General features: G+C 41.8%; 1 protein-coding gene across 1 annotated transcript in view; it reads left to right on the forward strand.

Moving 5' to 3' along the window:
- The window catches only part of Nckap1l (NCK associated protein 1 like), a 45,967-nt gene that overhangs the window by 6,840 nt on the left and 11,709 nt on the right, over positions 1–27,418 (forward strand). The window contains exons 4-22 of the mRNA XM_021182905.2: positions 2,003–2,059; positions 3,361–3,503; positions 4,331–4,421; positions 4,509–4,646; positions 6,214–6,262; positions 6,354–6,510; positions 12,612–12,668; positions 12,910–13,006; positions 14,119–14,228; positions 14,389–14,521; positions 14,871–14,952; positions 15,144–15,202; positions 15,404–15,549; positions 17,212–17,344; positions 17,588–17,707; positions 19,912–20,057; positions 20,370–20,501; positions 23,208–23,426; positions 24,762–24,892. Coding sequence (XP_021038564.1) covers positions 2,003–2,059; positions 3,361–3,503; positions 4,331–4,421; positions 4,509–4,646; positions 6,214–6,262; positions 6,354–6,510; positions 12,612–12,668; positions 12,910–13,006; positions 14,119–14,228; positions 14,389–14,521; positions 14,871–14,952; positions 15,144–15,202; positions 15,404–15,549; positions 17,212–17,344; positions 17,588–17,707; positions 19,912–20,057; positions 20,370–20,501; positions 23,208–23,426; positions 24,762–24,892 — 2,200 coding nt within the window. The remainder of the gene's footprint in view (positions 1–2,002; positions 2,060–3,360; positions 3,504–4,330; positions 4,422–4,508; positions 4,647–6,213; positions 6,263–6,353; positions 6,511–12,611; positions 12,669–12,909; positions 13,007–14,118; positions 14,229–14,388; positions 14,522–14,870; positions 14,953–15,143; positions 15,203–15,403; positions 15,550–17,211; positions 17,345–17,587; positions 17,708–19,911; positions 20,058–20,369; positions 20,502–23,207; positions 23,427–24,761; positions 24,893–27,418) is intronic.

The following is a 27,418-nucleotide window of genomic DNA, read 5'->3' on the forward strand; positions in this document are numbered from 1 at the left end:
CTTTCGATACATATGCAGCTAGAGACAAGAGCTCCGGGGTTCTGGTTAGTACATCATGTTGTTCCAACAATAGGGTTGCAGATCCCTTTAGCTCCTTGGTTACTTTCTCTAGCTTCTCCATTGGGAGCCCTGTGATACATCCAATAGCTGACTGTGAACATCCACTCCTGTGTTTGCTAGGCCCCGGCAATAATGTCTTTCATAACTGAAAATTTAATGGAGTAATTATTCTTCTAGAACTTGTCTAAAGGAAACAGAAGTCCAAGAATCTACTCTGTTTTATTGTTTATAATAGTATAAGTGTGATAATTGATATAGCCAATAAAAATAGAGATTCAGTTAAAAGCTCATGATAAGTAAACAAATATTATGCAGTTGTTAAATGTAATCACATATATTTGCATTAGTTAGCATACAAAACATTTTTCCATATTGTTTAATAATAAGAGAAAATTACAATACATATTAAGATATAGTTTACCTTTAAAATGTATATTTACATAGATAAATATGCATATATAGAAGATTGGAATTTCTGAATGGTGGGATTATGAGTGTTTAAAAAAAAACTGGAGATGAAAAGGGCTAGAGAGATGGATCAGTGGTTAAGAGCACTTGTTACTCTTTTAGAGGACCTGGGTTTGGTTTCTAGTATCTATAACTTCAGTTTCAGGCTCAGGCACACACATACACACATTTTTTTTTTAATTGGGAGGATGGTTTAGTGGGTAAATTTTTTACTATAAAGGTGTGAAGACCTGAGCTCAGACCCCCAGAACCCAGGTAAAGCCCATAAATACCATAGCGTATCTTTGCTCCTGGTGCTCCTATGGTGGGTTGGAGACAAAGACAGGGCAATGCCTAGAGGCTTGGTGTATACAGCAGCAAACGAGACGTGATCCCAGCCAGGTGTGGTGATTTATGCTTTTAATCTTAGCACAGACAGACTTCTGTAAGTTTGAGATCAGCTTGATCTACATTTTGAGTTCCAGACTAGTAGAGGCTATGTGGTGAGAATTTTTGTCTCAAAAACAGCAACAACAAAACAAAACTGCACAACAAAAACAAACAAACAAACAAAACCACAAAAAGCCAAGAAGCAGCCCCAAAGAAGTTGGAAGTTGAGGACTGACTCAACAAAGTTGTCAGTTCTTATCTTACACTAGGAGGTCCCAGGCAACTGTTAAACTGGTGTCTAGAATGTCTAGAATGATGTCTATTTCCTAAAGATTCAGGGAAGTGGAGTCTGATCAACATGTATTATTTTGTGTTTTGAGATTCATCTATATTGTGTCATGCAATAGTGATTTACTATTTATTTTTGCTGAGGACCATTGTACTGTATGGATATGATAAAATTATTTATTTCCTGGTTGGTGGGTTGCTTCTGGATTTGAGCTAGTTCGTATAAATTGCCATTCAAGGTCAAGTACAAATCTTTGTAGGGATATGGTTTTCATTTCACTGGACCACATGGTAAGAATACATCTCATGTTTTTGAGATTTCCAATTTTTAAAATAACCGGTATACATTACGCATTTGTCTAGGATATAGTATGCTTGTTTGATATATGTACACAGTATATTGTAATCAAATTAGGATAATTAGCATTTCTATGTTATAAACACTATCATGTCTTTGCATGGAGAACTTTCAAAATCTTTTGTTCTTTAGGAAAGAGTGTCAATTTTATTTTATTTGTTTTAAATGCCAAACTTTAAAAAGTTGTTTTATATCACCTTGTGGGGAAATGGGACCCAGGAACTGTAAATCAGGCATTATGTACATGATCATCAGTGCCTGTGCCTGTGGCCTGTGGCACCAGCAGGCAGTCTAACAGAGGCCACTGATGTTTGATAGATGGAATGTTTCCTCTTTTGAACACTGCCCTTCCTTAAGGTGGATCCTCAGGGACTCTGGGGAAGAAGTTACTTCATTCCCCAGCTTGGTAGCACACATCACTTTCTTCTTACTCATTTTCTTCTTTACTTCTCTCCTCAGGATCATGTGTATGAACTTCTCAACACCATTGATGCCTGCCAGTGTCATTTTGATATTGTAAGAGCCTTTGTAATGTTTTTCTGTTGTAGAAGAAAATTAAGGAAAAGGCCAGGTATAAACTGAGACAAGGGAGAGTGGGGCAGAGTTGAACAAATATGTTCCTGTTTCACTTGTTTCTTCTTAGGGCTATAGTTCTCTTATTTTTAATTAAAATATGTATTTATTTATTGTATGTATGTGGGTGGGGTGGTGCATGTATTCATGTGCTAGAGCACATATGTGGAAATTAGAGGATAACTTGTGGGAATCAGTTCTCTCTTTCTACCATGTGGGTTCCAGAGGTCAGACTTAGGTAGTTAGGCTTAGCAGCAAGTGCTTTTTACTACCTAGGTACTGTAATTCTTTTTAAAAATGTGCTAAGGTTAAATGCTGTTAAATAGCAAGCAGATCATCAATGTGATTTAAATAACACAAAATTACACAGCAGTATTTTCATTTCATATCCTTAAATCCTTTAGTAGTACCTTATTCCCTAGTTTTTTTGTATCATTTCTTTATTTTTGGTACTGGACTTTGAAACTAGGGCCTAGTATATCCAGGTAAGAGATCTACCATTTACTTAGATTCCTAGTTGTATTTTTAACACTTTCCTCTCTTTATCTCTTACATTCCTCCCTTCTTCCTTATTCTTTTGGTTTAGTAAGACAAAGTTTATCTATATAGCCCTGGCTGTCATGAAACTTGCTCTGTAGACCAGACTGGCTTCTAACTCAGAAGTTCACCTGCCTCTGTCTCCTGAGTGATCGATTTAAGGGTGTGTGATACGATGCCTGGCTAAACGTTTTTATTTTGTGACAGGATCTCACAAAGTTGTCCAAGCTGGCCTTAAACTTACTCTGTAGTCTGTTTTTTTTTTTTTTTTTTTTCCCCGAGACAGGGTTTCTCTGTGTAGCCCTGGCTGTCCTGGAACTCACTTTGTAGACCAGGCTGGCCTCGAATTCAGAAGTCTGCCTGCCTCTGCCTCCCGAGTGCTGGGATTAAAGGTGTGTGCCACCACGCCCAGCTTACTCTGTAGTCTGAACTAGCCTTGAATTTGTAATTTTCCTGCCTCAGTCCCCTGAGTAGCTGTGATCAGGGCTAGTGTCAGAAGCTAGTGTCAATGTACCAGGCTCTCCTACATCTTGAGCTCATATTTAGCTCCTAACCTTTTTTCTATTTTCTTCTGAAAACTAATACTGTTGGTTCCCACTTTTAGTAGACATTGAGTCTGTTTAGAGTTGTAGTGGTTGGAGAAGCTGGGAGTGGTCCAGGTTAATTAACCATACCCACCTTGGGATTCCTATGTATTTTCCTTGTAGAATCTCAACTTTGACTTCACTCGGAGCTACCTGGACTTAATTGTGACTTACACCTCAGTCATTTTACTCCTGTCAAGGATTGAGGACCGCAGGATACTCATTGGCATGTACAACTGTGCCCATGAGATGCTGCATGGGCACAGGTGAGTTAGAAGGGGGTTAGGAATTTCACCTGTGCTGCAGGGAGTACGTGGAGACAAAGGAACTTGATTTCTCATAGGAGAGCCTATAATTCATGTGGTATCCCAGGCAAAATAAGATACACTTTCACATATAGTTGACTATTGAATCTCTGCCAGTGGATTATCCACTCTGCATTATCTTTGACCTATTTATAATCCTAGACTGGCTTCCACTTTGCTTTTCAGGTTATAAAAGGCAAAGACAATTCTTTTTAGTATTTAGGACTAATACCAGTAAGGTTAAGCCACTAGGGGTAAAAATGTAAGATAATACACATTAAGGATAATTGGAAGCCAAATAGATATTGGATTATATGTAATTCTGGTCTCCATTCATTAATGCAATGTGAGCATTTAAAGGGTGAAAAATGAAGACTGGGAAGATGAGAGTGAGTTATAACACAGTGTGTGTGATAGGCATTCCCAATCATGTCTACATGGGTGTGTTGGCACAAGCTTTAGCTAACAGATAAGCTTTGAGTTTGTTAGAGATATAGGTGCAGGCATATTTGATATAGATTAGCAAATGCAAATGTATAGAGTAGCTATTATGCATCCGGCCCTGTCTGGGATGCCTACAAGGAAGAAACTATCATGGACTTGTCTAAAAGGATGTGGCTATTTCTAACCAAAGCTCGGTATGTCTACAGTTGGGCATCAGTATATGTAATTCATAGGTCATCTTTGTAGGGGGTAGGTAATGCCAGCCTATGTACACATATGCATTATCCTCAACATAACCTATGTATGGAACGACCCATAATTCCCCCTCTTCTGCTTTCCTCCAGTGACCCCAGTTTTGCTCGCCTGGGCCAGATGGTATTAGAGTATGACCATCCTCTGAAGAAGCTGACAGAAGAATTTGGACCTCACACAAAGGCAAGCTCCCTGAGAGAGAGGAGACTCATCCAGGCAAAAGCATTCATATTCATCTCTGACATTAGGAATTTTTGCCTTTCCCCACAGGCTGTGAGTGGAGCCCTGCTCTCTCTGCACTTCCTCTTTGTTAGGAGGAACCAGGGAGCTGAGCAGTGGCGCAGTGCCCAGCTTCTAAGCCTCATCAGCAGCCCCCCGGCCATGATTAACCCTGCTAATTCAGACACAGTGAGTTCCTCTTTCCTTCTGTTAGGAGAGATGTTCTCTGCCAAGGCCTTCTCTCTGGAAGGTGCTTCTTTTGGGAAACATCAGGTTGTGTTAGCATTCTTCTCTGCCTAGGTCCTGCCTCCTAATGTTGAGCTTCTGATTGGATCAGGGTTAGTTTGTATTTGAATTAACAAAGGATGAAACCAAGTCTGTAGAGTGTGGTAGCATGTATGCTTATGACCCTTTCACTTGGAAGACTAAGGCAAGAGGACTGTCATGTGTCCACAGCCAGTCCTGCTTACATAGCACGTAGGAGGCCAGCCAAGGCTATAATAAGACTTTGACTCAAAACCCAAACAAAAAGAGAAACGGAGTCATTAGGCATATGTAGGAATTTACTTTAGGAGCCAGTTAACTAATAAATGTTGATATTCAGACATGACGGGATTGACACCTTCCCTCGAAGAATTTATAGTCCTGAAATGAAGATATGTCATAAGAAATGCAATGGATGGCAGAGCATGGTGGTACATTCCTGTGTTTTCAGCACTTGGCAGACAGAAGTGGGAGAATTGCCACACGTTTGAGTCCAGTCTGGACTATATAGCAAGAACTTGTCTCAAAAGACCAAAACCAATAAAATATGTGGAGAGAGGTGAGGGCTGGGGGTTATTACTATGCAGTTGTGAGGACCTGAGTTCAGATTCCTAGCAATTGTAGAAAGCTGGACACAGTGTCATGTGTCTGTAATCAGCACCAGAGAGAGAAGACAGGCTTAATGTCGGAGCTAAACCAATCAGCCATGAGCTCTGGGTTCTGTGAGAGACTCTGTCTCAGAAATAAAAAGTGGAGAGTGATTGAGGAATGCAGGTGATGCCCAGCTCTGATTTCTATATAAATATGTATGAATATGTACACACATAGATGTGTGTACACATGTGAACATGTAATCACAGGAATGTGTACATACATGGTTGTGTACACAGAGGTCATTGATAAGTTCCAAATGAATGTTCACACTTTAAATGTGATTAAAGAACACAATAGAGGAAGAAATTATGAGATTTTGGGTTGAAACTCTTTGAAAGTATTTCAGTGTTGATGAGGTGTTATGTTATACATTTATTTGTTTGTTCTTCCAGGCCAACCTTGTTCTTTTTCTCAACTATGTCCTTTGCCCCTCAATCTCCTTACAGTGCCTCATTTCTTTCATGGTAGTCTTCCCAGCTGTTGTCTCATGAAAGTGTCTTAATCCAGTCTGGTAAAAGAAATGTTATTTTTGTTGTTTTTAGTGCTGGGGATTTTACCCTGAGTCTTGTGCATGCTAGGCATGAGTTCTCCCCCCCTGTCTTTTATTTAATTTTTATTACACTTTTATTTATTTATTTTGTATTGAATGTGGGTGGAGCACAAGTTCAGGAATCAGAGGACAACTTTAGGTCAGTTCTGTCCCTTCACCATGTGGGTTCTGGATATTAAACTCAGGTTGGAAGCAGGTTCATTTACCTGTTGAGTCATCTTGCTGGCTCTGTCCTTTCTTTAGAAGTCCTAAGCAGCTACTTGACCCTCTCTGCCTGTCTTCTTATAGATGGCCTGTGAGTATCTGTCCGTGGAAGTGATGGAGCGATGGATCATAAGTAAGTTGTGGGAGCACCTGGGGAAGGGCATGGCAGCATTCCCAGGAGTGCACTGCCTAAAAGCCTTCTCTTTGTTCTTACCAACCTACAGTTGGGTTTCTTCTTTGCCATGGGTGCCTCAACTCCAACAGCCAGTGCCAAAAGCTGTGGAAGCTGTGTCTGGAGGGTTCCCTGTACATCACGCTCATCCGGGAAGATGTGCTGCAAGTGCACAAGGTCACCGAGGACCTGTTCAGCAGTTTGAAAGGGTGAGCGGATCTTTTGGGAGTTATAGCTCATCAATATCCCTTTTCCCAAAGTATCAGTGGTAGGGATTAATTCTAACTTTGAAATATTTATCAGATACCTACTCTTGGTTGGTGCCTCACTGGGTTTTCTCGAGAGATTACTAAGATATTGTGAGGACAGACTGCCTAGTTTTGATTCAAGCTGAACCACTTACTAGCTAGATGACCCTGGGTAGGTTACCTAACTTCTCCATGCCATTGGATCAATTTCCTTATCTGTAAACTATAGATAAAGTAGTACCTCCCTTCTGATTGTGATGGTGTACCCCTATAAGCCCAGCACTCAGGTAGGTGGAGGCAGGAAGACCAGGAGTTCAAGGTCAGCTTTAGCTTGTTCCACAGTGAGTTTCAGGCCAGTCTGGGTTTCACAGAACCCTATCTCAAAACCAAAACAAAATCAAGTAGGCACAGACAAAACACCAAACCAAACCAAAATGAAAATGTATGAAAATGTATCTCTCTATGACCTCATAGTGTTCTGAAGAGTTCAGGTATGTAAAATATTTGGGAAAATGTCTAGTACATTGTATCATGCACCTGATTCTTTTTTTTAAATGTATTAAACTGAGTTTGGTGGCACATACCAGTAATCCCAGCACTTAGTATAAGTCTAAGGCAGGAGGATCAATGTGGGCTACACGGTGAAACCTTATTAAAATAAAGAGTAGCAGATGCTGAATTATTCTGAAAAGCGTAACCTTTTCTTTTCTGTTTTAACTGTGCTTTCCCTAACATTTTGGGCTTCCTTACTCTTTCCCTGAAGTTTACTCTCACTCCTTTTGCTTTGAGGTTGCTTGCCTACCATGTGTCTGATTTCTGTTCTAATTCAAGTGGTGTGACTTTCTCTCTTCCTCTTATTGTCTTCCTCCCTGTAGCTTCTGAGAATTACCACTTGCTGGTCTTAGTTCTTGAGCTTAAAAAGGAAAGTTTACAAGATTTTGGAAAACAGGCAAACTGTTATTGAGTAGGGGGTTGAAAGTGTTGTGTAAGCAGGAAGGGCATTAAAGATATTTGCACTGGCTTTTCAGGTTCTAAAAAAAGGGGTGGGGAGGGGGAGATAGGCAGACATGACTTAAACAGTTGTAGCAAAAAAAACCCCTCAGCTCTCCTCTATCCCCTCCCCCCTCCCCCACTTCTCTCTCATTTTTGAAGACAGGGTTTTCTTTGTGGCACTGGATGTCCCAGAACTCACTGTGTAGACCAGGCTAACCTCAAACTCATGCCTCCTAAATGTGTTTGCCACCACACCTACCTTGAAGTTCATAGCTTTTGAGGCAAAAGAACATATGCTCAAAGGTTCAAGTTGGACAGATTGGGTTACAAAGGTGGGGGTGTGAAAGCTGGTTTTGGAGCAGTGAATTGGGATATCATAAGCTCTGCCTTAGAGTTTGAATCTGTGCTCAAGAGGATCAGGAGTCATTGAATGAATTCAAACGAGGCAGTTGAAAGGATCAGATTTGCATTTTAGAGAAGATTACTGCCCCAGGGGAAAAAGATTAGATGGGCAAAGCTAAAGGCAGGGATTAATTTAGTAAATTAGGAAAAATTGAGGATGTCAAGATCTCTGGAATGGCATCTGGTATTCCTTAGGGTAAAGGCATGAGTGCTACAGTAAGTGTGGGGAAAAACTGTGATTTAAATTCTTATTTTTAGACAGTTTATTTTTATTTTGTGTGTATGAATATTTTGTTTGCATATGTGCCTGTGTACCATGTGTGTGCAGCACCCATGGAGGCCAGAAGAGAGTGTTGGATCCTCTGAAACTGGAGTTGGAGATGGTCGTGAGCCTCTATATGGAGGCTAGAACCCCAAACCAGATCCTTTGCAAGAGCAGCAAGTGCTCTTAACTGTTGATCCCTGTGGATTTAGTTTTGAACAAACTAAACTGGAAATGTCTGTAGGACATACAGGCTAGGTATGTCAAGCCTCCTGCTGTGTGATTCAGTAACTAGATATATTATCTGGACAAGATGACAACGGTCAACATGCTAGTCAAAGCCCTGAGAACATGTATGACTGTTAAAGAAGAAGAGCAGGGACCAACCTTTTGAGAACATTGATAGTTAAGGGCCAGTGAAAGCAGGAAAGCCCATGATGGACATTGAGGAGAAAAGTTAAGCCAGTGAAAGAAACCATGGCAAGAAGGAAGAACTTGTTACCATATGCCAGACAATGTGAAGATAACAAACAGAACGAGGGTTGGAGACGTTCACTGGCTTTGGCTACAGAGGTCATCTTTGTGTCCTGAGAACAGCCTCAATTGACTGGTGAGGATGAAAGCTGATTTTGATGGGCTGAGGAGTAAATGGGAGGTAGTCACTGTGAAGGGAGAATGAGTTCCAAGAAGAAGGAGGAAGGTATGGGATTGAGGGAGAGGTCAGATTACCTACGTTTATTTCTGGTGGCAATTACAACAGTTGGACATGTGAAAGAAATGAAGCCTCACCTCCCAGAATGGTTTGATGTGATGTGTGTTCCCCAGATGTGTGCGTGTGCACACACGTGTGTACATATAAAGAAGTATGCATGTGTTTTCAACCTTATGTAAGAAGTTATAGAAAAGTATTGGCTCTACATCCCACATTATATCCTCAGATCATATTTATTTATTACTATATTTTAGATATCTTTAAATATCAGTTTATAGAAATGTTTTCTCTTTTTTGTTGTTTGTTGTTGTTTTGAGACAGGTGTGGCTTTGTAGCTCAGTCTAGCCACAAACTTGTTGCAATCCTCCTGCCTCAGTCTCTGAATGTTAAGATTCAAGCATGAAACATGACACCTGCCTGAGACTTTTTTTTTTTTTTTTTAACAGTTGAGGGGTTGGAGAGATGACTCAGTAGTTAAGAGCACTGGCGTTCTTCTAGAGGACCTTGGTTTGATTCTCAGAACTATATAGTAGCTCAAAACCATCTGTAACTCCAGTTCCATGGTTTCTAACTCTTATTCTGGTCTTCCTGGGTACCACACATACATTCAGAATACAGATGTATATGTAGGCAGAACACCCCCCAAAGTAAAAATAAGTAAAAACAATTGAACAAAATTTCATTGTGTTTAGAACATTATTTATACACCCCACACACTTTTTAAGATAGGGTCTCACTGTGAATTTCTGGTGGGCCTGAAACTCCCTTTGTAGATCAGTCTGGCATTGAACTCACAGAAATCTGCCTGCCTTTGCCTCCTAAGTCCTGGGATTAAAGGCATGTGTCATATAGGGTGTGAATTTTCTATAATTTTTTTAAAATTAAATATAGTTTTGTGTATATGTGCATGTGACGTATTTCTATATGATGTATGTGGGCCTATAATGTATATGTGTGGATATTTATGTGTGTGTATATGCATATGATGTGTATAAATGTATATGATATATGCTTGTGTGCATATGATATATGTGTGTGTGCATATGATGTGTGTGTAGTGCATGCATGTGTGTGTGTGTGTGTGTGTGTGTGTGTAGGGGGCTTGCACAATGGAGGTCAGAAGACAACTTTGTGGAGTCTGCTTTCTCCTGCTACCTTTACCTGTGCTCCAGTGTGAATCAGAGGTCACCAAGATTGAACAGTAGGCTTGTGCACTCCTTAATTTGCTGTTGATGGACAATTGAACTGTTTTCATTTGAAAAGATCATGTTAAACAATTTTTTTGAGTTGGGGTCTTTCTACGTAGTCCTGGGTATTCTGGAACTTGCTGTATAGATTAGGCTGGCCTCAATTCCCTGCTTCAGCCTCCTAAGTTAAACAAATGCTTTAGAGGATATTTATTAACATATTTTTGTGAACATATTCAAATGTTTCTGTAGGGTAAGTTCTCAGATGTGGAGGGTGATGCACTTCAAATTTTCTTTCTCTCCTCTGACCCCCAAGCTAGGGATCAAACCCAGAGTTTTGTTCATGCTAGGCTGTAGCATCTCTGAGCTATATCCCTAGCCTGCCCCTACTATCTTCATTCATCCTGTCAGCTGCTGCCATAGCACTAGAAAGACTGTAACCTCTCATTTCCCTTCTCCAAGCCTCTATTTTAATAGTAGATTTTTACCAAATTTTGTCCCCCTCCTGATTGTCTTATTCACAATATATTAAGGCAGAAAAGATATTAGAGGCAGAAAGCTTGCTAGCATGTGCAAGACCCTGTAGTGTAATCCTCTGCACTGAAAAGAAACAAAACAACACTCTCCTCTAAAACAAAAGAAACATAACAAAACACAGAAAGGAGAATGAACACTGGTTCCTCAGCAACTGCTTTAAAACATTGCCAAGGGCTGAAGCAGGTGAAGGCACTTGTCATCAAGCCCGACAACCTGAGTTCCATCCTTGGAAACCGCAGGGTGCAAGGAGAAAACCTTCTCTTAAATATTGTCCTCTGACCTCTATGTGTTTGACACATGCACACTCCAACCCCACAAGTAAATATATAGATTTAAAAAAATTACTAAGAAGAAAAAAGGAAACATTTAAAAGAACAAAGAAACAAGACGATAGTTAAGAATTCCTTCCAGAGTTGAGAGAATTGTAACTTTAACAGAAGTCACAAGAAAGAGCAATGTGTATATATGAAGTTTTCTAGTGTTATGAGAAGCTGTTCTGCTCCTACCACTAAGGGCAGCAGCCAATATGTATAATTTATAGTTCAAGAAGTTCTTTGACATGAATGATGTGATTTGATCTTTACAATAATTTAGGTATACATTATTTATATATATAGTACACACATAATATATCATACATCTATGTATGTATGTATGTATGTATGTAAGTATATATGTAAATGAGAAGGCAGGGGCTCAGCCTGAACTATCCCTCAGTTAATGAGAAGTGGGAATATGAAATAATTCTAGCTTCTTTTTTTTTTTTTTTTTACTCTCAATCTTATATCTGTCTCCTGTACTGGATGGAAGTTGAAATAATTATCCATTAGCAGTGCTATAGAGTTGAATCCAGATTTAATTAAGATAGTTCTCACTTCCAAATGTCTTTAATTTTCATGCTAAGTTCAGTAAAGGAGAGGCTCGGAGAAGGGAAATGAGAGGTTACAGTCTTTCTAGTGCTATGGCAGCAGCTGACAGGATGAATGAAGATAGTAGGGGCAGGAGCAAGAGGCCACTTAGTGTGGGATTCCGGGGGCAGGTCTCTATTAGGAAAAAGATAGGATCAAACAGATGAACCACAGTAATAACAAAGGTTATTTAATTTGGTGATTCAAGAGTTCACATTGACCTCAGAGGAATGGATTGTGCAGTGTTGAAGGCCTTATGAGACTGGAAGGGTCAGTGAGAGGTGAGGAGGAGTATATATCTGGAGGAGCTGCTGGTGTGGGAGAATGGGTGGAGTTCTGGGTCAAGTGAGGATCTCCAGAAGTCAGAATTGTTTCTTGAGAGAAGCAAATAAGGCAGCAGAGAGGGAGGGATAGACAGTGACAGATAACTGGTGAGCTAAACACCAGGAAGAGTGGGTGGGTGGAGGGGAATGGGATGTGTAGTAAGCAGGGGTGAGAGAGGGAAGGTGCTGGTTTGTGACTCCCTTCCTTATCCCAATCAAATCTGGAAGAGTAGTTGACTGGAAAGTATCCAGCAGTATCCAGTGTGTGAAAGGACCTGACCTTCATCACCAGAGGCCAACTGACCACTGCAAGTCATTTCCTTCCCACAGTGGTGTACTGTTTCCTTTCCGTTTTCTTTGTCTCTTCTGTTTTCCTCCTTTCTTCGTTTTTCTCCTTTTTTTCTTCTCCTAACCCCCTTCACCCTCCTTGTCTTTTGACAGATTCTCTGTATGTCTCCCTGGCTAGCCTTCAACTCATGATCCTCCTGCTCTGCCTCCTGACTGCTAATGATGACAGGCATGCATTATCACAACCTGGCTTGGCTCCTGTAGTGATTGTCTCTTAGAATGAAGCAAACACAGCACAATGGTCTCTAAGTCACAAGATGGCCTCTAAGCCACAGGATGGCCTTGTTTGCATAGTGTGAGAAGAATGAGTGAGAACCCTGCTAGTTAGGGTGTGTGTACTTACTAACAGATGACATGACGCCCTACTGTGCTTGGTCTGTCAATCCTCAGGTACAGTAAGCGAGTGGCAGACATCAAGGAGAGCAAGGAACACGCCATTACAAACAGGTAAAGGTGGGATGTGGGCCTGGAGGGGTTGAGATAGGAATCTCTATACAGACTTGTGGGCTCATCCCAGGAACTTCCTGCAGCCTCACAGATGTTTGTATTTTCTAAGTTTGAGTTTAGCACTGAGCCTTCCTCCTGCCTGACACATCTTCCCAAGTGCCACTCTCTTCTGCACTACTTCAGGGGGAACTTGTGAGGGAGGGAAAGACAATATTCTCTATTTTACGTTTTCCTTCCTCAGTGGCCAGTTTCACTGTCAACGCCGGCAGTTTCTGCGGACAGCTGTGAAGGAGTTGGAGACTGTGTTAAATGATGAACCAGGCCTGCTTGGTCCTAAGGCAAGAGAAGTGTTGGGGGAGGGATGGTGACCAATGACTATGTGTGTGTGGTAACCTAGCACTTATGAGTCACTGCATTTCAAGACCTCCTCATGCATACGTTTGAGTCACTTCAGAGCAGTGCAACAGCAGCCTTCCTTTTTCTGGACAAAATTCACAGTTCCTCTCTGTCAGTCATTATTTGATTCAGGCCATCCTCTCTAATTTGTGTGTGTGTGTGTGTGTTTATGTGTGCTCATGCATGTTAGCATACATGAGTCTGAAGGCCAGAGGATAGTCTCAGGTCCTGTTCTTCAGGCTTTTTACCTTGTTCTGTTAAGACAGTCTTTCACTGGCCTGCGGCTCATGCATTAGGCAAGGCTGACTGACCAGTGAGTTCAGGAATCTGAAAGTCTTTGCTTCCTAAGCACTGGAATTACAAGTGCAGGCCTCTGTGCATGACTTCTTTTCTCATGGGTTCTGGTGACTGAACTCAGATCCTCATGCTACCATGGCAAGACTTTACCAATGGAACCATCTCTCATGCCCCACTCCTGAGTCTCTTGTGGTCAATTTGTGTGTGTGTGTGTGTGTGTGTGTGTGTGTGTGTGTGTGTGTGCCTATTCTGTGACTCCCCAAGTGCCCAAATGTTTCGTGTTTTCCCCTGGCAACATAGCATGCCATCTAACAGCTATTTGCATACTTGGCCTATCTTCTATTTGAGTGCAAACTAATTGATGACAGAGCTTGCTTTCTGTTTTAAGCTATATAAATACCCATTAAGTATTTCTAAAATTTAATTTTGTGAGGGGGGAGGGGTATTGACTGTGAGCCTGGGCCAACATGTGTGTGTCTGAGTCATATGGTTCAGCTTTCTGTATGCCTGCATGCTTGTTTCCAGATGTCATTCGTGTGGCTACCCAATTATATCCACATATAGATTATTTCAATACTTTGTTTTTCTGTGCTTAACACCCCTCCTCCCTGTTCTTTTGCTCTGTTCTGGGCATTGAACCCAGAGCTTTGTACCTGAGAGGTGAGCACTCTACCAACTAAAAATTTAAAAAGAAATTGTTTTGTAAGTAGGAAATCTTTTTAAGTAGAAAATTCTAATAGGCTTTGTTCTCTCTTAGGCCCTTTTTGCTTTCATGGCCCTGTCTTTCATTCGTGATGAGGTCACTTGGCTGGTTCGCCATACAGAAAATGTCACCAAGACTAAGACACCCGAAGACTATGCTGACTCGTTAGTATTTACTTAACCTTGTCCTTAGACTGTGAGAACAGGCAAGGAGGTGTCACATGATCTGGGAGGGGGGCGCATCTCAGTCCCTGCCTTGAGTGGCTGTGCTCTCCTCTCACAGTTCTATCAATGTCTGTCTCTGTCCTTGTCCTTGTCTTTACAGAAGCATTGCAGAGCTTCTGTTCCTGTTGGAGGAGATCAGGGCTCTGGTCAGAAGACACATCAAAGTTATTCAGCAGTACCACCTCCAGTACCTGGCCAGATTTGATGTCCTTGTGCTTAGTGACATCATTCAGGTATGTTCCACTGATGACATCTCAGAGACCCCAGCATGATTCCTGGTGATTTTTCCTTCTGGAGCCACTGTGGCTGAATGTCTATAGTTTGGGTTTCATAAAGCTGCTATACACTACAGATGAATAGTCTCAGCAGATTTCTTCCCTCTAAGCAAGAGGAAAGAAAATGAAGAGAAATGGCATGCCTCATAGCAGGAATCCTAGGCAGCTCCGTCTGTTTCTTGCTTGGGTTTTTCTGTTTTGGGTAGCCAGCAGTTCCTTCCATTTTCACACACAGACTGAGCCCGTGGCTGCATTTTCCATCCTATGAACCTGTGAGCACTGACTGCACCTTCTACTTTTCTTTCAGAATCTGTCCGTGTGTCCAGAGGAGGAGTCTGTCATTATGTCCTCATTTGTTAGCATACTGTCCTCTCTGAATCTCAAGCAAGGTAAGTGGTGGAAGGAGGAGGCAGCAGAGCTCTTACGAGGCAGACACGGTTTCCTGGAAGACTGGTCTGTCAGCCAGAGCCCTGGATAAGAGAACTTTGAAGAGGCTGCTATCCTGTGCAGCCAGGTGCTTGGTACTGGTTTTTTTGTTTTTGTTTTTTTCATTTTCTTTTACATTTGCTTGTTTTTATAGTTGATAATGAAGAGAAATTTGACTTTTCTGGATTAAGGCTGGATTGGTTTCGCCTACAGGTAAGGCTCTCATCCGGTGGTGGCCTCTGTTCTGATTCTTCATCTGAGTTTCTCCACCATTTTTAATTTCTTAAGATCAGAGAATCTTTGAAAACTGCTGACTAGACAAGACACAACACACTCAGATCAGATGGTAGCCCCGAGCCTCAGCTTCATCTCATTTGTCTTGTTTTTCTCTACTCTTCCCAACTCCAACCACAGGCATATACCAGCGTGTCGAAGGCACCTTTGCACCTGCATGAGAACCCTGACCTAGCCAAGGTCATGAACCTCATCATCTTTCACTCCCAGATGTTGGACTCAGTAGAGAAAATGCTGGTGGAAACCTCTGACCTTTCTACTTTCTGGTGTGTCCTGTTTCTGATTTCATCGTTCACTTGATATTCTCTCTCTCTCTCTCTCTCTCTCTCTCTCTCTCTCTCTCTCTCTCTCTCTCAGAGTTTTGGAGACAGGGTTTTTGTGTAGTCTTGGGTGTCCTGAAACTCATTCTGGTTGGCTTATATAGTTCTGCCTGCCTCTGCCTCCTGAGTGCTGGGATTAAAGGCATGTGTCCATGTTTTCTTGTAAACTTCTTTAGTTTTTTTTTTTTTTTCTGTTTTGCTATTTTAAATTCTTAGGACATTATAATTCAAATGTTTATTTTCATTTATGGGTATGAATATATGTCTCTCTGTGTGTATTCCACCTGTATGTGGGTACCCACAAAGGACAAAGGAAGGTGTTGAATCCCCTGGAGCTGGAGTTATACAGGTAGTTCTGAGCCACTTGATATGAGTACTTGGAACTGAACCTGGGTCCTTTCAAAGAGCAGTAAATGCTCTTAACTACTAAGCCATCTCTCCAGCTACGACATTTAGATTGAAAAGACAGGAAACCAGGTGTAGTGACACATAGTTATAATCTCAGCACTTGGAAGGTAAGGACAGTTGGATCAGGAATTCAAGGTCATTCTTGGCTACTTAATGAGCTGAAAGAAAGAATGGGTCTCAAAGAGACTATCCTAAAAAAAAAAAACAAAAAAAAAAAACAAAAAAAAACACCAAAGAAACATGAGTACTTGAGATTCTGCAGCAGGAGGATTGCTGTGAGTTTTAGGCTAGCCTAAGCTTTCTAGTAAATCCCAAGCTGTGAAGTAAGACCCTGTCTCAGAAACCCAAAATAAGGGGCTGGTGAGATGGCTCAGTGGGTAAGAGCACCCGACTGCTCTTCTGAAGGTCCAAAGTTCAAATCCTAGCAACCACATGGTGGCTCACAACCACCTGTAATGATATCTGATGCCCTCTTCTGGTGTGTCTGAAGACAGCTACAGTGTACTTACATATAATAAATAAATACATAAATAAATCTTTAAAAAAAACAAAAAACAAACAAAAAAACCCAAAATAAAATAAAGGAAACATGAATGTTGTGGAACTTGGGAAAGTAAGAACTGAGAGGGCTGGAGACTATGGCTGTTGGAGAATGAATATTTATCTGTCTTCAACAGATGACACTTGGCAATAATTAGTTGATCACTGTAATGTGTAACTCTACTCTTTGAAGGATCGAAACAGACAAACAAACAAACAAACAAACAAAACCCACCAAAACAAGAATAAACAAAACATGATGGTCATGTCTGCTCTTTGCAGTCTATAGAAATCGAGAAATATAACTTCATAAGCATAATACTTATGAAGGAAAGGCAAGTCTCATGCAATTCAACTAGGTTTTCTGGAGCTCTGGTGTCATATTTTGAGGGAATGTGAATTTGGAAGTACTGAATTAGAGAGGATGGCCTGAATCAGTTGATGACTGACAGGGGAACTGTGAATTTTGTTCAGGAAAGGCAAGTCTGTCATTGCGCTTCTCTGAAAGCCATTTGAAGACTCTGAAAAGGTTAAGATTCTTTGGTTCCCTTCTACCTCTAGGACAGAAAGAAGGAGGGAGTAGCAAATAGAAAGAAGAAAATTGTTGAAAGGGTCTGGTTATAAAAAACCCTGGTTTTTAGTCTTCTTCTTTCTCTGCAGCTTTCATCTCCGTACCTTTGAGAAGATGTTTGCTACGACCCTGGAGGAACCAACCATGCTTCGCTACACCATCGCCTTCCCCCTGATTTGTGCTCATTTTGTCCACTGCGTTCATGAAATGTGCCCAGAGGAGGTTGACACCTTGATTTTCAAGCTCTAATGCATCTCCAGCCCTGTCTCTTTCCTGTTTCTCAAAATATAGTTCTAGGGGTTGGTTTTGATCCTGGGAAGGGAACAGGAATAAGTCCCAAACATCTCTGTTTGATATAGAATGTATCCTCTCTTTAGAGGAGGATGGCTCAGGCAAGGAGCAAGAGCAGTATGGGGAGGGGATGTGTCCTCCATATGATGTGTTTATTCCTGGTCCTCTCCATAGTACCCTCACCTGAAGAACCATGGTCTTCACCACTGCAACTCCTTCCTGGAAGATATGGCCAAGCAGACCAGCAACTGTGTGCTTGAGATATGTGCGGAACAGCGGAACCTGAATGAACAGGTATCCCCTGGTTCAGTCTCCTTTCTTACCTTCAGTGCCTTTTCCTCGGGCCACTCTTGTTTCTCTCTCACAGGTCAGATAGATTCTCCATTTCTTGAGTAGGGCTAGGGCTTTTGTGAACTTGGTTTAGGCCAGGATTCCTCTATCAGTATAGTCACTTGAAATAAGCTCTTGGGATTAGAATCACAACACACAACCTTTTGACATTGTGACCTGAGGTAGTCTTTTACAAAATTCATGCTGGAGAACTCCACAACTGAGTTACAAAATGGCGCGCGCGCGTGCGCGCGCGCACACACACACACACACACACACCAAATACCACACACCACACACACGTCTTAATGTTTGTGATTTTGTTTTATCCTTGGTTGCACATGATCTGTTGTGGTAGGTTGGATACACTCAGTATAGAAATACCTGAAAACACTTTTACTTGAGCAGATAAACTCCATTAAAATCTGTGCTCCATTTGGAGAGTTTTGGGAGATGAACTTTGTCTCCTTTGCATGGTGCTCACATACTTTCAACAATGGTCCCAGGTCTCTATCTTGTCTAGTTTTTCTGTTCATCAGCATCCCAGTCTACAACTAACTGAACTTTTCAAGCACTCTAGTGCTAGTTACTTTCTTGTCTTCTGGGTTGTTGGATTTTTATTTTTTTATTTTTATTTTTTGTCTTTCTCCCTTTACTGACTCATAGCACCTGGTCATGATTAGATCAGCCTACATTTCAGAAAATCAGGAATAAGAAGTTAGTTTTGTTTTTGTCTATGGAGACTTGAATTTCCCAGACTACCTACCCTTCCTGGATTTGAGTCAGAATAGTAGCAACTTTTATAGGAGAGGAAGTAAGCTGTGAGTGTGTGTGTGTGTGTCTATACATGTGTAATATGTCTAAGTTTGTGAGTACAGATAAACAGTTATTGTATCATGCAGCTTTTTCATTTTCTTATATGTCAAGTAAGGATGAATTACATTTTTCACAGAGTTGCAGTAAGGATTAAATGAAATAGAGTACACTAAATATTTTGTATATACAGTAGCCAATAAATGTTAGCACTTGTATTGTGTGAAGCTTGATGGACACTAACCTCTTAGGCTAATAGTTTGGAGTGAAGATCAAGAAGGAAGGTACATGATCCCTGTCTTTGGGAATGTCCCAGTGTAGGTAAGGGAAATACAAATATGTGATTAAAAGAATGTAAGTAATTGATGCACAGAAGATACACAAGTGAGGATACTTACAGTTGTATTCATCATACTCTACGAATATCTACTACATGTATGGTAGGCAGGCTTACTCAGTGCTGTGTCAGGAATGACTAAGCCTTGTGTGAATAATTATTTGTGCACAGAACTGTTGTAAGCAAGTGAGTATTGGCCCTTCAGAGTTAACATTTTGAGTAAATAATTATTGATGCTATTACTATTAAGGTTATATATTTGGATACTGGTTTTTTAACCAACCACAAATACTTTTGTATTAAAGTATCTTTGTCTACTATGGTGGATTTTATTTTATTTTTTGAATTTTTTGAATCTACTGAGTTTGTATTTAAGAATAGGAAGTGTGATTACAAAATGAATTTTCCTGCATGGCTCATCCAAAGTGATTCCCTAAGGCAATTTGAGTATCAAGTGATAGTTTGTATCTTCTGTAGGGCTACACAGAGAAAGGAGAAATGGAGGATTGATGTTTGAGCTAGCTAGCAAAAAATATACATATACACATATTTAAGAAAAAGAAGAAACAAGGAAAGGATACTGAACATGTGAACTTTGAGAACTGGGAGAGCCATGGTAGATTGGGCAGTAGACAGAACAAGAAGGGGTATAGCTGGTGAGATGATAGGTTTATCTAGCAAAAAGTATTGTTTCCCCACTTTGGGACCCTACAAAATAAGGTAAGTGGAGTTTTGGCTCTGACTATTTTCCCTTAAATTTTTCTGTTAGGAAAGACCTCAGATGTGGGTAGGGGAGCAGTGCTTTCATCCTTGAGAGACACTGGCATCTCAGGGTTTGAGGATGTACATAGGGAAATATTTATGAACACACAGGAAGAGGTGAACACATTCTAAAAAAGTCCCCACTAGAGAAAGAGAAGCTAGGTGGGTGGGGAAAGGAGCAGCTGATGATGGAGGAGTCTTTTCTCAGCTGTTAGCAATGACTTTTGCTTATTTCCCCACCATGTCTGTTTCAAAGCTTCTACCTAAGCACTGTGCCACCACCATCAGCAAAGCCAAGAACAAGAAGTCCATGAAGCAGAGGCAGGCTCCCAGGAAAGGAGAGCCTGAGAGGGACAAGCCAGGAGCAGAGAGTCATCGGAAGAACCGCAGCCTTGTCACTAAGTGAGGGTCTGGCTCCTGAGGGCCAAATTGTGCTGTATTAACGGAGGGAGAAAAGGGAAAGAAGGAATGTGATTGGGTGTGTGTGTGTGTGGGGGGGTGGAAGTAGGGGAGGTGGTGTGAGTTGATAGATACAAAAAAGCACCCAGGTGAGTTTCCTACTTTGCGTTTGAAGAGCATCAGTGTGTACCATTCTAGGCTGAGTGTCTCTCAAGAGTAGCAGAGCTCTAAACAACACAGCCTGGCATTTCCTTCCCAGAAGCCAATGGACAGCACCAGACCAGCACCATAATCAAATTCTCTTTTTCCTTTCAGCATGGACAAACTACATCTAAACTTGACTGAATTGGCACTGGCAATGAATCATGTGCACAGTTTCTCTGTGTTTGAACACACCATCTTCCCATCTGAGTATCTCAGCAGTCACCTGGAGGCCAGGCTTAACAGGTAGCATTCTCTGGCCCATGTTTGTATTCTGTGGCAGTCTTCAGTATGGCTCTGTTAGATCCATCCTGGTGGTCATGTCACAGGCTAGATAGAGACTCTGATACAGTCTGGTTCCCCTGTGGGAAAGAAAAAAAAGAGCCCTACTTCTGTAGATTTTGGTGAGCAGCTGGTCTATCCCCCTTGCTTAGTAGAGTGAGCAGAGAGGCCAGCAGTTGGGACATAGAGGCTAGAATGTCAGGGGCTTTTGGTCATCCTTGGTTACCTAGAGAATTCTAGGCCAGCCTGACTACACAAGACCTTAAAAAAGGGGGCAGGGGGGAAGAGTGCAGAGTCAGTTCATCCTGCAGCACTGTGCCCACATCCTAGCCATTAGCTATAACAATGGAGCAGATTATCTAACTTATCTGAGTCAGTTTCCTTCCTACTCAGTCCAGGATAATGATATTTACCTTGTAGATCATGGAGAATGACCTGAAATTGAGGGTTAGTAGACAAATACAGATTACTATGAGTGCAAAGTTCCTGCCATATAATAAGCCTTAGTTAAATAAATTCCCTTCCTGTACTTTGCCCCTCATTCCATTGTTGTCTGAAGAAGGAAGGATACTAATGTCTGAGGCACTGTAGTTAGGGTATCGAGAGGAATGATTATGACTAATTCATTGTCCTTTTGTCTTTGAATATGAGCAATTAATTTAACAAGTATTTATTGAACACCTACTATGTGTCAGGACCATTCTAGAGGCTGTTGATAAAGTAGCATACAAAACATAGCCTGGCCCCATGAAGTTTATCTTGTAGAAGGGGAAACAGACTAACAAAATAAGTGAGTAGCATACATGTCAGGTTAGTGATAAATGCTAAACAGAAAGATATAGCAGGGAAGGGAGATGTCATAGGAAGTCTGTGTATGTTAAGGAGTTGATGCAGTTTTAGATAGTATGTTCATGGTGTCCACCTTGAAAAAAAATGACATCTGAATGAACTCCTGAAACAACTATAAAGCCAGGTGTGGTATGTGACTGTCTGGGAACAATCACTGTATGCGGAATAACCAGTGTTTCCAAGGCTGAGATGAAGACATATTCAAGGGACAAGGAGGCAGAGTGGTGACAGAAACAGAACCCTAGTGATCTGGGTGGGACATGAGATTAAACAGCAGTGGAGCAACTGTGCAGAATATTGTAAGGACTGGGCCACATCTAGACATGCAGACTTTGCTCATCTGGAGCAAAGCTGTAATAAGATTTGTATCCACAGTTTGCTCTGGCTTTATCAACATGAATGAGAACAGAAGCAGGAGACCAGTTATAAATTGTGTTTTAACTGTGAGAGATGCAGATTTATTTCCCTATCAGGGTTTTGCCTGGGTGAAGTGAAATTAGCTTGTTTTTGTTCTGTACACATTAACTCTAGAGGAGGAAGTGCTTCAGTTGCACACGATGTCAAGGAGATGATGGTGTGATAAATGCCGTGCACACCTTCAGCAGCTGTGGTGTTTTCCAGGCCCTGAAGCAGTAAGGGCGTGATCATTAATTTCCTGGAATCTCTGATTCTTGCTTCACAGGGTCATTATTCCAAGAGCTCCAGGGTTTGTCTAGAGGTTTTAGCTTTTGAAAAAAAATTAATGGAAATTTTATTTTATTTTTCATGTGTGTGGATGTTTTGCTTGCATGTGTATCTGTGCAATGCACACATGTTTGGAGCCTTTGGATACCAGAAGAGGATGTTGAATTGTCTGGAATTGGAGTTACAGATGGTTGTTAGCTTCTACCCTATCCTTTTTTGAGACAGAGCTTTCCTAAGTAGTATGTAGCCCAGGGATAGACTTTAGATCATACTCCTCCTGCTTTACTGCTCTGAATGTTGGCATCACAAGTGTGTGCCACCACAACTGGCTAAAAGTTCCAATATTGATTAGGCTTGTCTCTCACCTTTCCTTTCTATGTTATTTTCCTTTAAGTGGTACCCAAGGTTCTAAAATTTCCCATTCATTTGTGGGAACAGAGCTTCCTGAAGCCCTGCCATAAACATTTTGCCAAAATGGCAACCAAGCAAAGGCTTCCAAATATCTCACAGCTTAGGAAGAATTTGAGGAACTCATGTATAGTAGTATAAATGAGAGATATACCTTGAAGATTATGTTCTACCCTGGCTATTAACCTTAATGAAGAAAAAGCTGTAATTCAAAGGATTGGCTGTAACAGGAAATCTTAGCCCCGAGGAAGGAACATACTGTGCACTTGACTGTATGCAGCAGACATTTATTCTGTCTTCTCTGGAGGATGTAGGCTGCAGTGTTCTATCTGGTCTAGCATTTATGACAGCCTGGGACTGTACTGTGTCTCCAAGGATTTCTAAGCATGGTTTTCCATTCTTGGCAGAAGTTGGGACTAATTTTTTCCTTAGAGTTAGATGGCATTTGGAAGCTCGGGTCTTTTATCAGCTGATCTAATTTCTCCAGAGAAAGAAATGGTTAGGAATCAAATGTCAATGGACACAAGTCCAAGCTGCCACCGGCCAGCTGTGTGATCTTCAGAAAGTGATTTACTTACTCAGTTTTATTATTCACAAAATAGGGATAATAGTGCCTACCTTAGTGAATCACTGGGGGTTTAAATGAGATAATATGTGTAGCATAAGGAATGTAGGGTTGTTTCTGTGGTTGTTAATATATTTGTAATTATTAAGGCTTTTGTCACTTAGGGCCATCGTGACTTTGGCTGGCTACAATGCCACAACCCAGGAGATCCTTAGGCCTTCTGAGCTGCTGGCAGGAGTCAAAGCATACATCAGTTTCATCCAGTCATTGGCACAGTTTTTGGGTGCAGATGCTTCCAGAATCGTTCGCAATGCCCTCCTGCAGCAGACACAGCCGCTGGACTCATCTGGCGAGCAGACTGTCACCACTCTCTACACAAACTGGTCAGTGTTCTTTCTTCCTGTTAACCTCTACTAGTACTTTTTCCTTGAATAGTAGGTCCTCATGATCAAGTGCTTTAATCTGCAACGTCTCTCTGAACCTGCGAGGAGGTTTGTTTTTGCTTGTGGATGACAGAAATATGAAAGGCAGACCTGGATCTCCTTCTAGTCTAGCTTTTACATCACTTTCTACACATTAACCCTGCAGCTCTTTGACTATGTTCCTCTTAATGTCTAAGCCTTAACTTACCTGTTCTGGATTCTTACTGTTTCTGTTGAAAAGGATTCTTCTTTCTGACATTCTTATTTCTCTTTTTTGCTTTAGCTTCTCTCCCTCCTGCACATTGTCTCCTCATTCTCAGCCAAGGCTGTGTCAAGTCCAGTAGATTGTTCTGAACAGGGAAAGGGGCCCTCTTGGACAGCACCATTTTCTTTGAACTTTTTAATGAGCCAAGAGGTCGATTTCTCCTTCCCCAAGCCACTGGGTGGCGCTTTAAATCTACTATCAGTTTAGCAGAATACTGGGAAGAGGCTAGCCTGGCTAGGTGGGTGTACTTCACCAGCTAGTCTAGGGCTTTGAGCATTTATAGTAGGATTGCCTCTCTCACAGAGATAGTTACCTTCTAGTACCCACTGAATACTGCTGCAGTAAATTATTTTTTAATATAAATGTTCAATTTGACAACTAATTGTAATTAGTGGGGAAAACACTGATTGGAAGCTGAGTTTGGCTCACTGGTGGTTAGCCATCATGCTGTAAAATGCAAACTCAGAACTGGTATCCTGGTGAGTGCTGCAGTTGGTAGGCCTTTGTCTGCAGGCACTGCTGGAGTCAGCTCCTCTGACTTCTCCAGAGGTTAGGAGAGAAGATTTGAAGACTGGGTGATGGGTGCTCTTAGCCAGAGGTTAGATTTGAGACCGGATTCTGGGATCCTGGGTCTAGCCTTCTTATGAGCGGATATAGCTTAGGTGTATTTCAGAGGCACCCAGCTAATACTTTTAAAAATGCCAGTGTGAGCCCGTCTTACCTGGCAGAGAGGGTAAGAGTAAGGGAAATTCAGTTGTTCAAAGCGAGCAAGGTTGAAGGCTGGCAATGCATGACACTGAATTGAAGGCATGGTGGCATTCCTACGGGTTGGAGGCCACGTGGAATCACATCTCTGCTTCTGAGCCAAAGGCTTTAGGGTGTTAAATAGATTGCTGTATTGTCTTCTTTCGGTCTTTCTTCTTCACTCTAGTTCCTAGCAGGGTGTCTCCCTGACTCTACCATGGTGGTGGCAGAAATGACTGGATGTTAACTCGTGCTTCCCTGACTCCACCTCTCCTTCTGCTCCACAGGTACCTAGAAAGTCTCCTTAGACAGGCAAGCAGTGGAGCCATTGTCCTCTCCCCAGCCATGCAGGCCTTCATCAGCCTTCCCCGAGATGGTGAGCAGAACTTCAGTGCTGAGGAGTTCTCGGACATCTCTGGTGAGTCCAGGGCCCTGGTCTCCTTGCCACAGAACTGAACTTTGTTCTTCAACAGTACCTTGGCCTAAATCCTCCTGCTTTCCCAGAAGCCCATTTGGTGTTTCTCCTGGTATCTATGCTGGACTCTGCTCAACTTTAGGGACATGTAAAAAGAGATTCTAAAGCAAGGCTTGGGGGATGAAGGTGAAGTGAAAAAAGGATAGAGGTTTAGGAATTAGGCAGGCTCACTAGTCACTGAAGGGATGTGTTCTTATAGGGTAGTGACAGATTTAAAGTTTGAGGAGGACATTCTTATGGGAGGCTTATTAAGTGGTGGTCTGATGTCTTGGAGTCTTCTTCCTTGATGATTTCTTGATGAGATGGTGAAAGACTAAGTTTTAAGTGCTTACACCTAGAATTCAAGCCACACAAAAGCCTCAAGGGAGCTCCTCTTGCTATCCTCATTTTCCAGATGAACATACCAAGGCACTGAGGAGTTGGGAGGTGCTGAGGTTGAACATCCATAAATGGTGGGACTTCAACTCAGACAGTCAAATGTGTGTGTGCGTGCGCGCACGTGCGCATGCGCGCGCACACACACACACACACACACACACACACACACACACACGCAGAAAAGGGAGGTATGGTGAGTTGAAAAGCTATTCCTTTTTAAAATAGGACTTGAAACCCTGTAATTCCTTCTTAAGACTTGTGGTACCAACTGAGAATTAGTGAAGGATCCTATTTCTTCCCCTTTTCTCTCACCTCCATGTAAATGATGGATTGTGCATGGGACCTAGGATAGGCAGAGGTATCTCACGACTCAGACTTCTTCATTCTCCTTTTCTGGGGAAGGCAAGGAAGCCAAAGTACATATCTTTGTTTTCCATCTCTGCCTCCTTACTATCCCCTGCATTCGATCCGTAAACAGACTATACTTTGCCTGCTGCAGGTTTTAGATGCCCCCTTTCATCAGCTCTACCCACAAGCTGTAGGCAGCCTCTAAAACCTGCTTTAGGTCTTGCTGACAACTGACAAGCAGCGGGAGGCAGTGCACATTCACCCTTCTGCCACCCCCACCCCAATTTGTCTGGGTTGCCATGGTGATGGGGCAATGTTACTTCAAAAATAGATAGATAAGAAGAAAAGGATGCCATAGGGTTACTAACTGGGGGTAGTGATGGCTGGAGTAGAGGGTTTTGCAGATCCACCCAGTAGACCAGCCTGCTGCCTCTTCATTAGTTTCAGAGAAGGCAATTTTGACCCTTTCCCCCTCAGGCAGCAGTGTTAGCTTTCTGAGGTAGCTAGTTGATTGTAAAATCCTTTTACAATTCTCAGCTTAGTCCTGTGGCTGTAAATTGGTGACTCTATAAATGTCTAGTATTTACTTTGGAGCAGGCATCACATTAACTGCAGTGACCAAGGCAGTTGGTTCTTCTGTAGTTGGTGGAGGTGAATGGCATTAACTGGACCTTCCTCCAAAGACTGCAGCCGGGAACCCCAGTTTCCCTTCCTTTCTGAATTCCGATTAAAGATGTTGAACGTGTCTTTCTTACTCTGCTCTCCTGTTACTTCTGGTCTCTTATGCTGGAATGGCCCATAGCCAAAGATCACAGCCAGAGTCTCTTCCATATGAGCTTGCCACTAGGATTTCCAACCTGGGATTCCCCCAGGCAAATTTGATTTAACTCAGAAAGGGCAAAAGCAAGCTGGTGGGACTGATAAAGCCTTAGGGGCAAGTCTAGATTTGGAAGAATAAATAATTTAAAGCAAAAAGAACTGAGACTCTGGGGAATGTGTGCTGATTATGAAAAAGAAAAGGCAGCTCAGGGGGAAACTGGGCCAGTGAGATATTAAATACCAGAGGTCTGAGAAACGCGACCTCAGATGCATATGCATTGTCTCTGCAGGGATGGATGGGAGGGCTTTGCATTGGGTTTCTGAACATCCCTCTGATGTGATTAACTTACCTTGGTCAGGCACCTAATCTCATCACCTGTAAAGCCATGGTGAGGTGCCTCTGCCTCAAACTGCATAGGGCTTTTGGTAACAACCACGTAAGATACCCCCTTTTCATCTGTACCAAGTTTCCTACAGTGTTTATCAATGCAGTTTCTTATGCTCCCATCACCTCCAAAGAATTCATGATTTCTTTTCACATTACAGAGGAACAAAGTGGCTCTGAAAGGTTTAGTGACTTTGAGGCTTCACATCCAATAAAGAAAGTTTAGCTAGGATAACAATAGCAAAACCCAGAGAAAGGGACCAGGAAGTACAGATTCATATAAGAAGCAAATGGGGGCCTGGAAAGATGGCTCAGCAGTTAAGAGTACCAGCTACTCCTCTGGAGGACTGGAGTTTGAGCTCCAATACCCACACGGTCTTTAACTCTGGCTTCATGGGATCTGATGTCCTCTTCTGGCCTATATGGGAATTTCATGTTCATGGTGCACATATATTCAGGCACACAGACACATCAATTTTGATTTTTTAAAAAAGAAGAAAATAGCTATCATCATGTGAGTTGAGTCACGCTATAGGTAC

The sequence above is a fragment of the Mus caroli genome, chromosome 15 (assembly GCF_900094665.2).
Source record: "Mus caroli chromosome 15, CAROLI_EIJ_v1.1, whole genome shotgun sequence".
Classification (NCBI taxonomy): domain Eukaryota; kingdom Metazoa; phylum Chordata; class Mammalia; order Rodentia; family Muridae; genus Mus; species Mus caroli.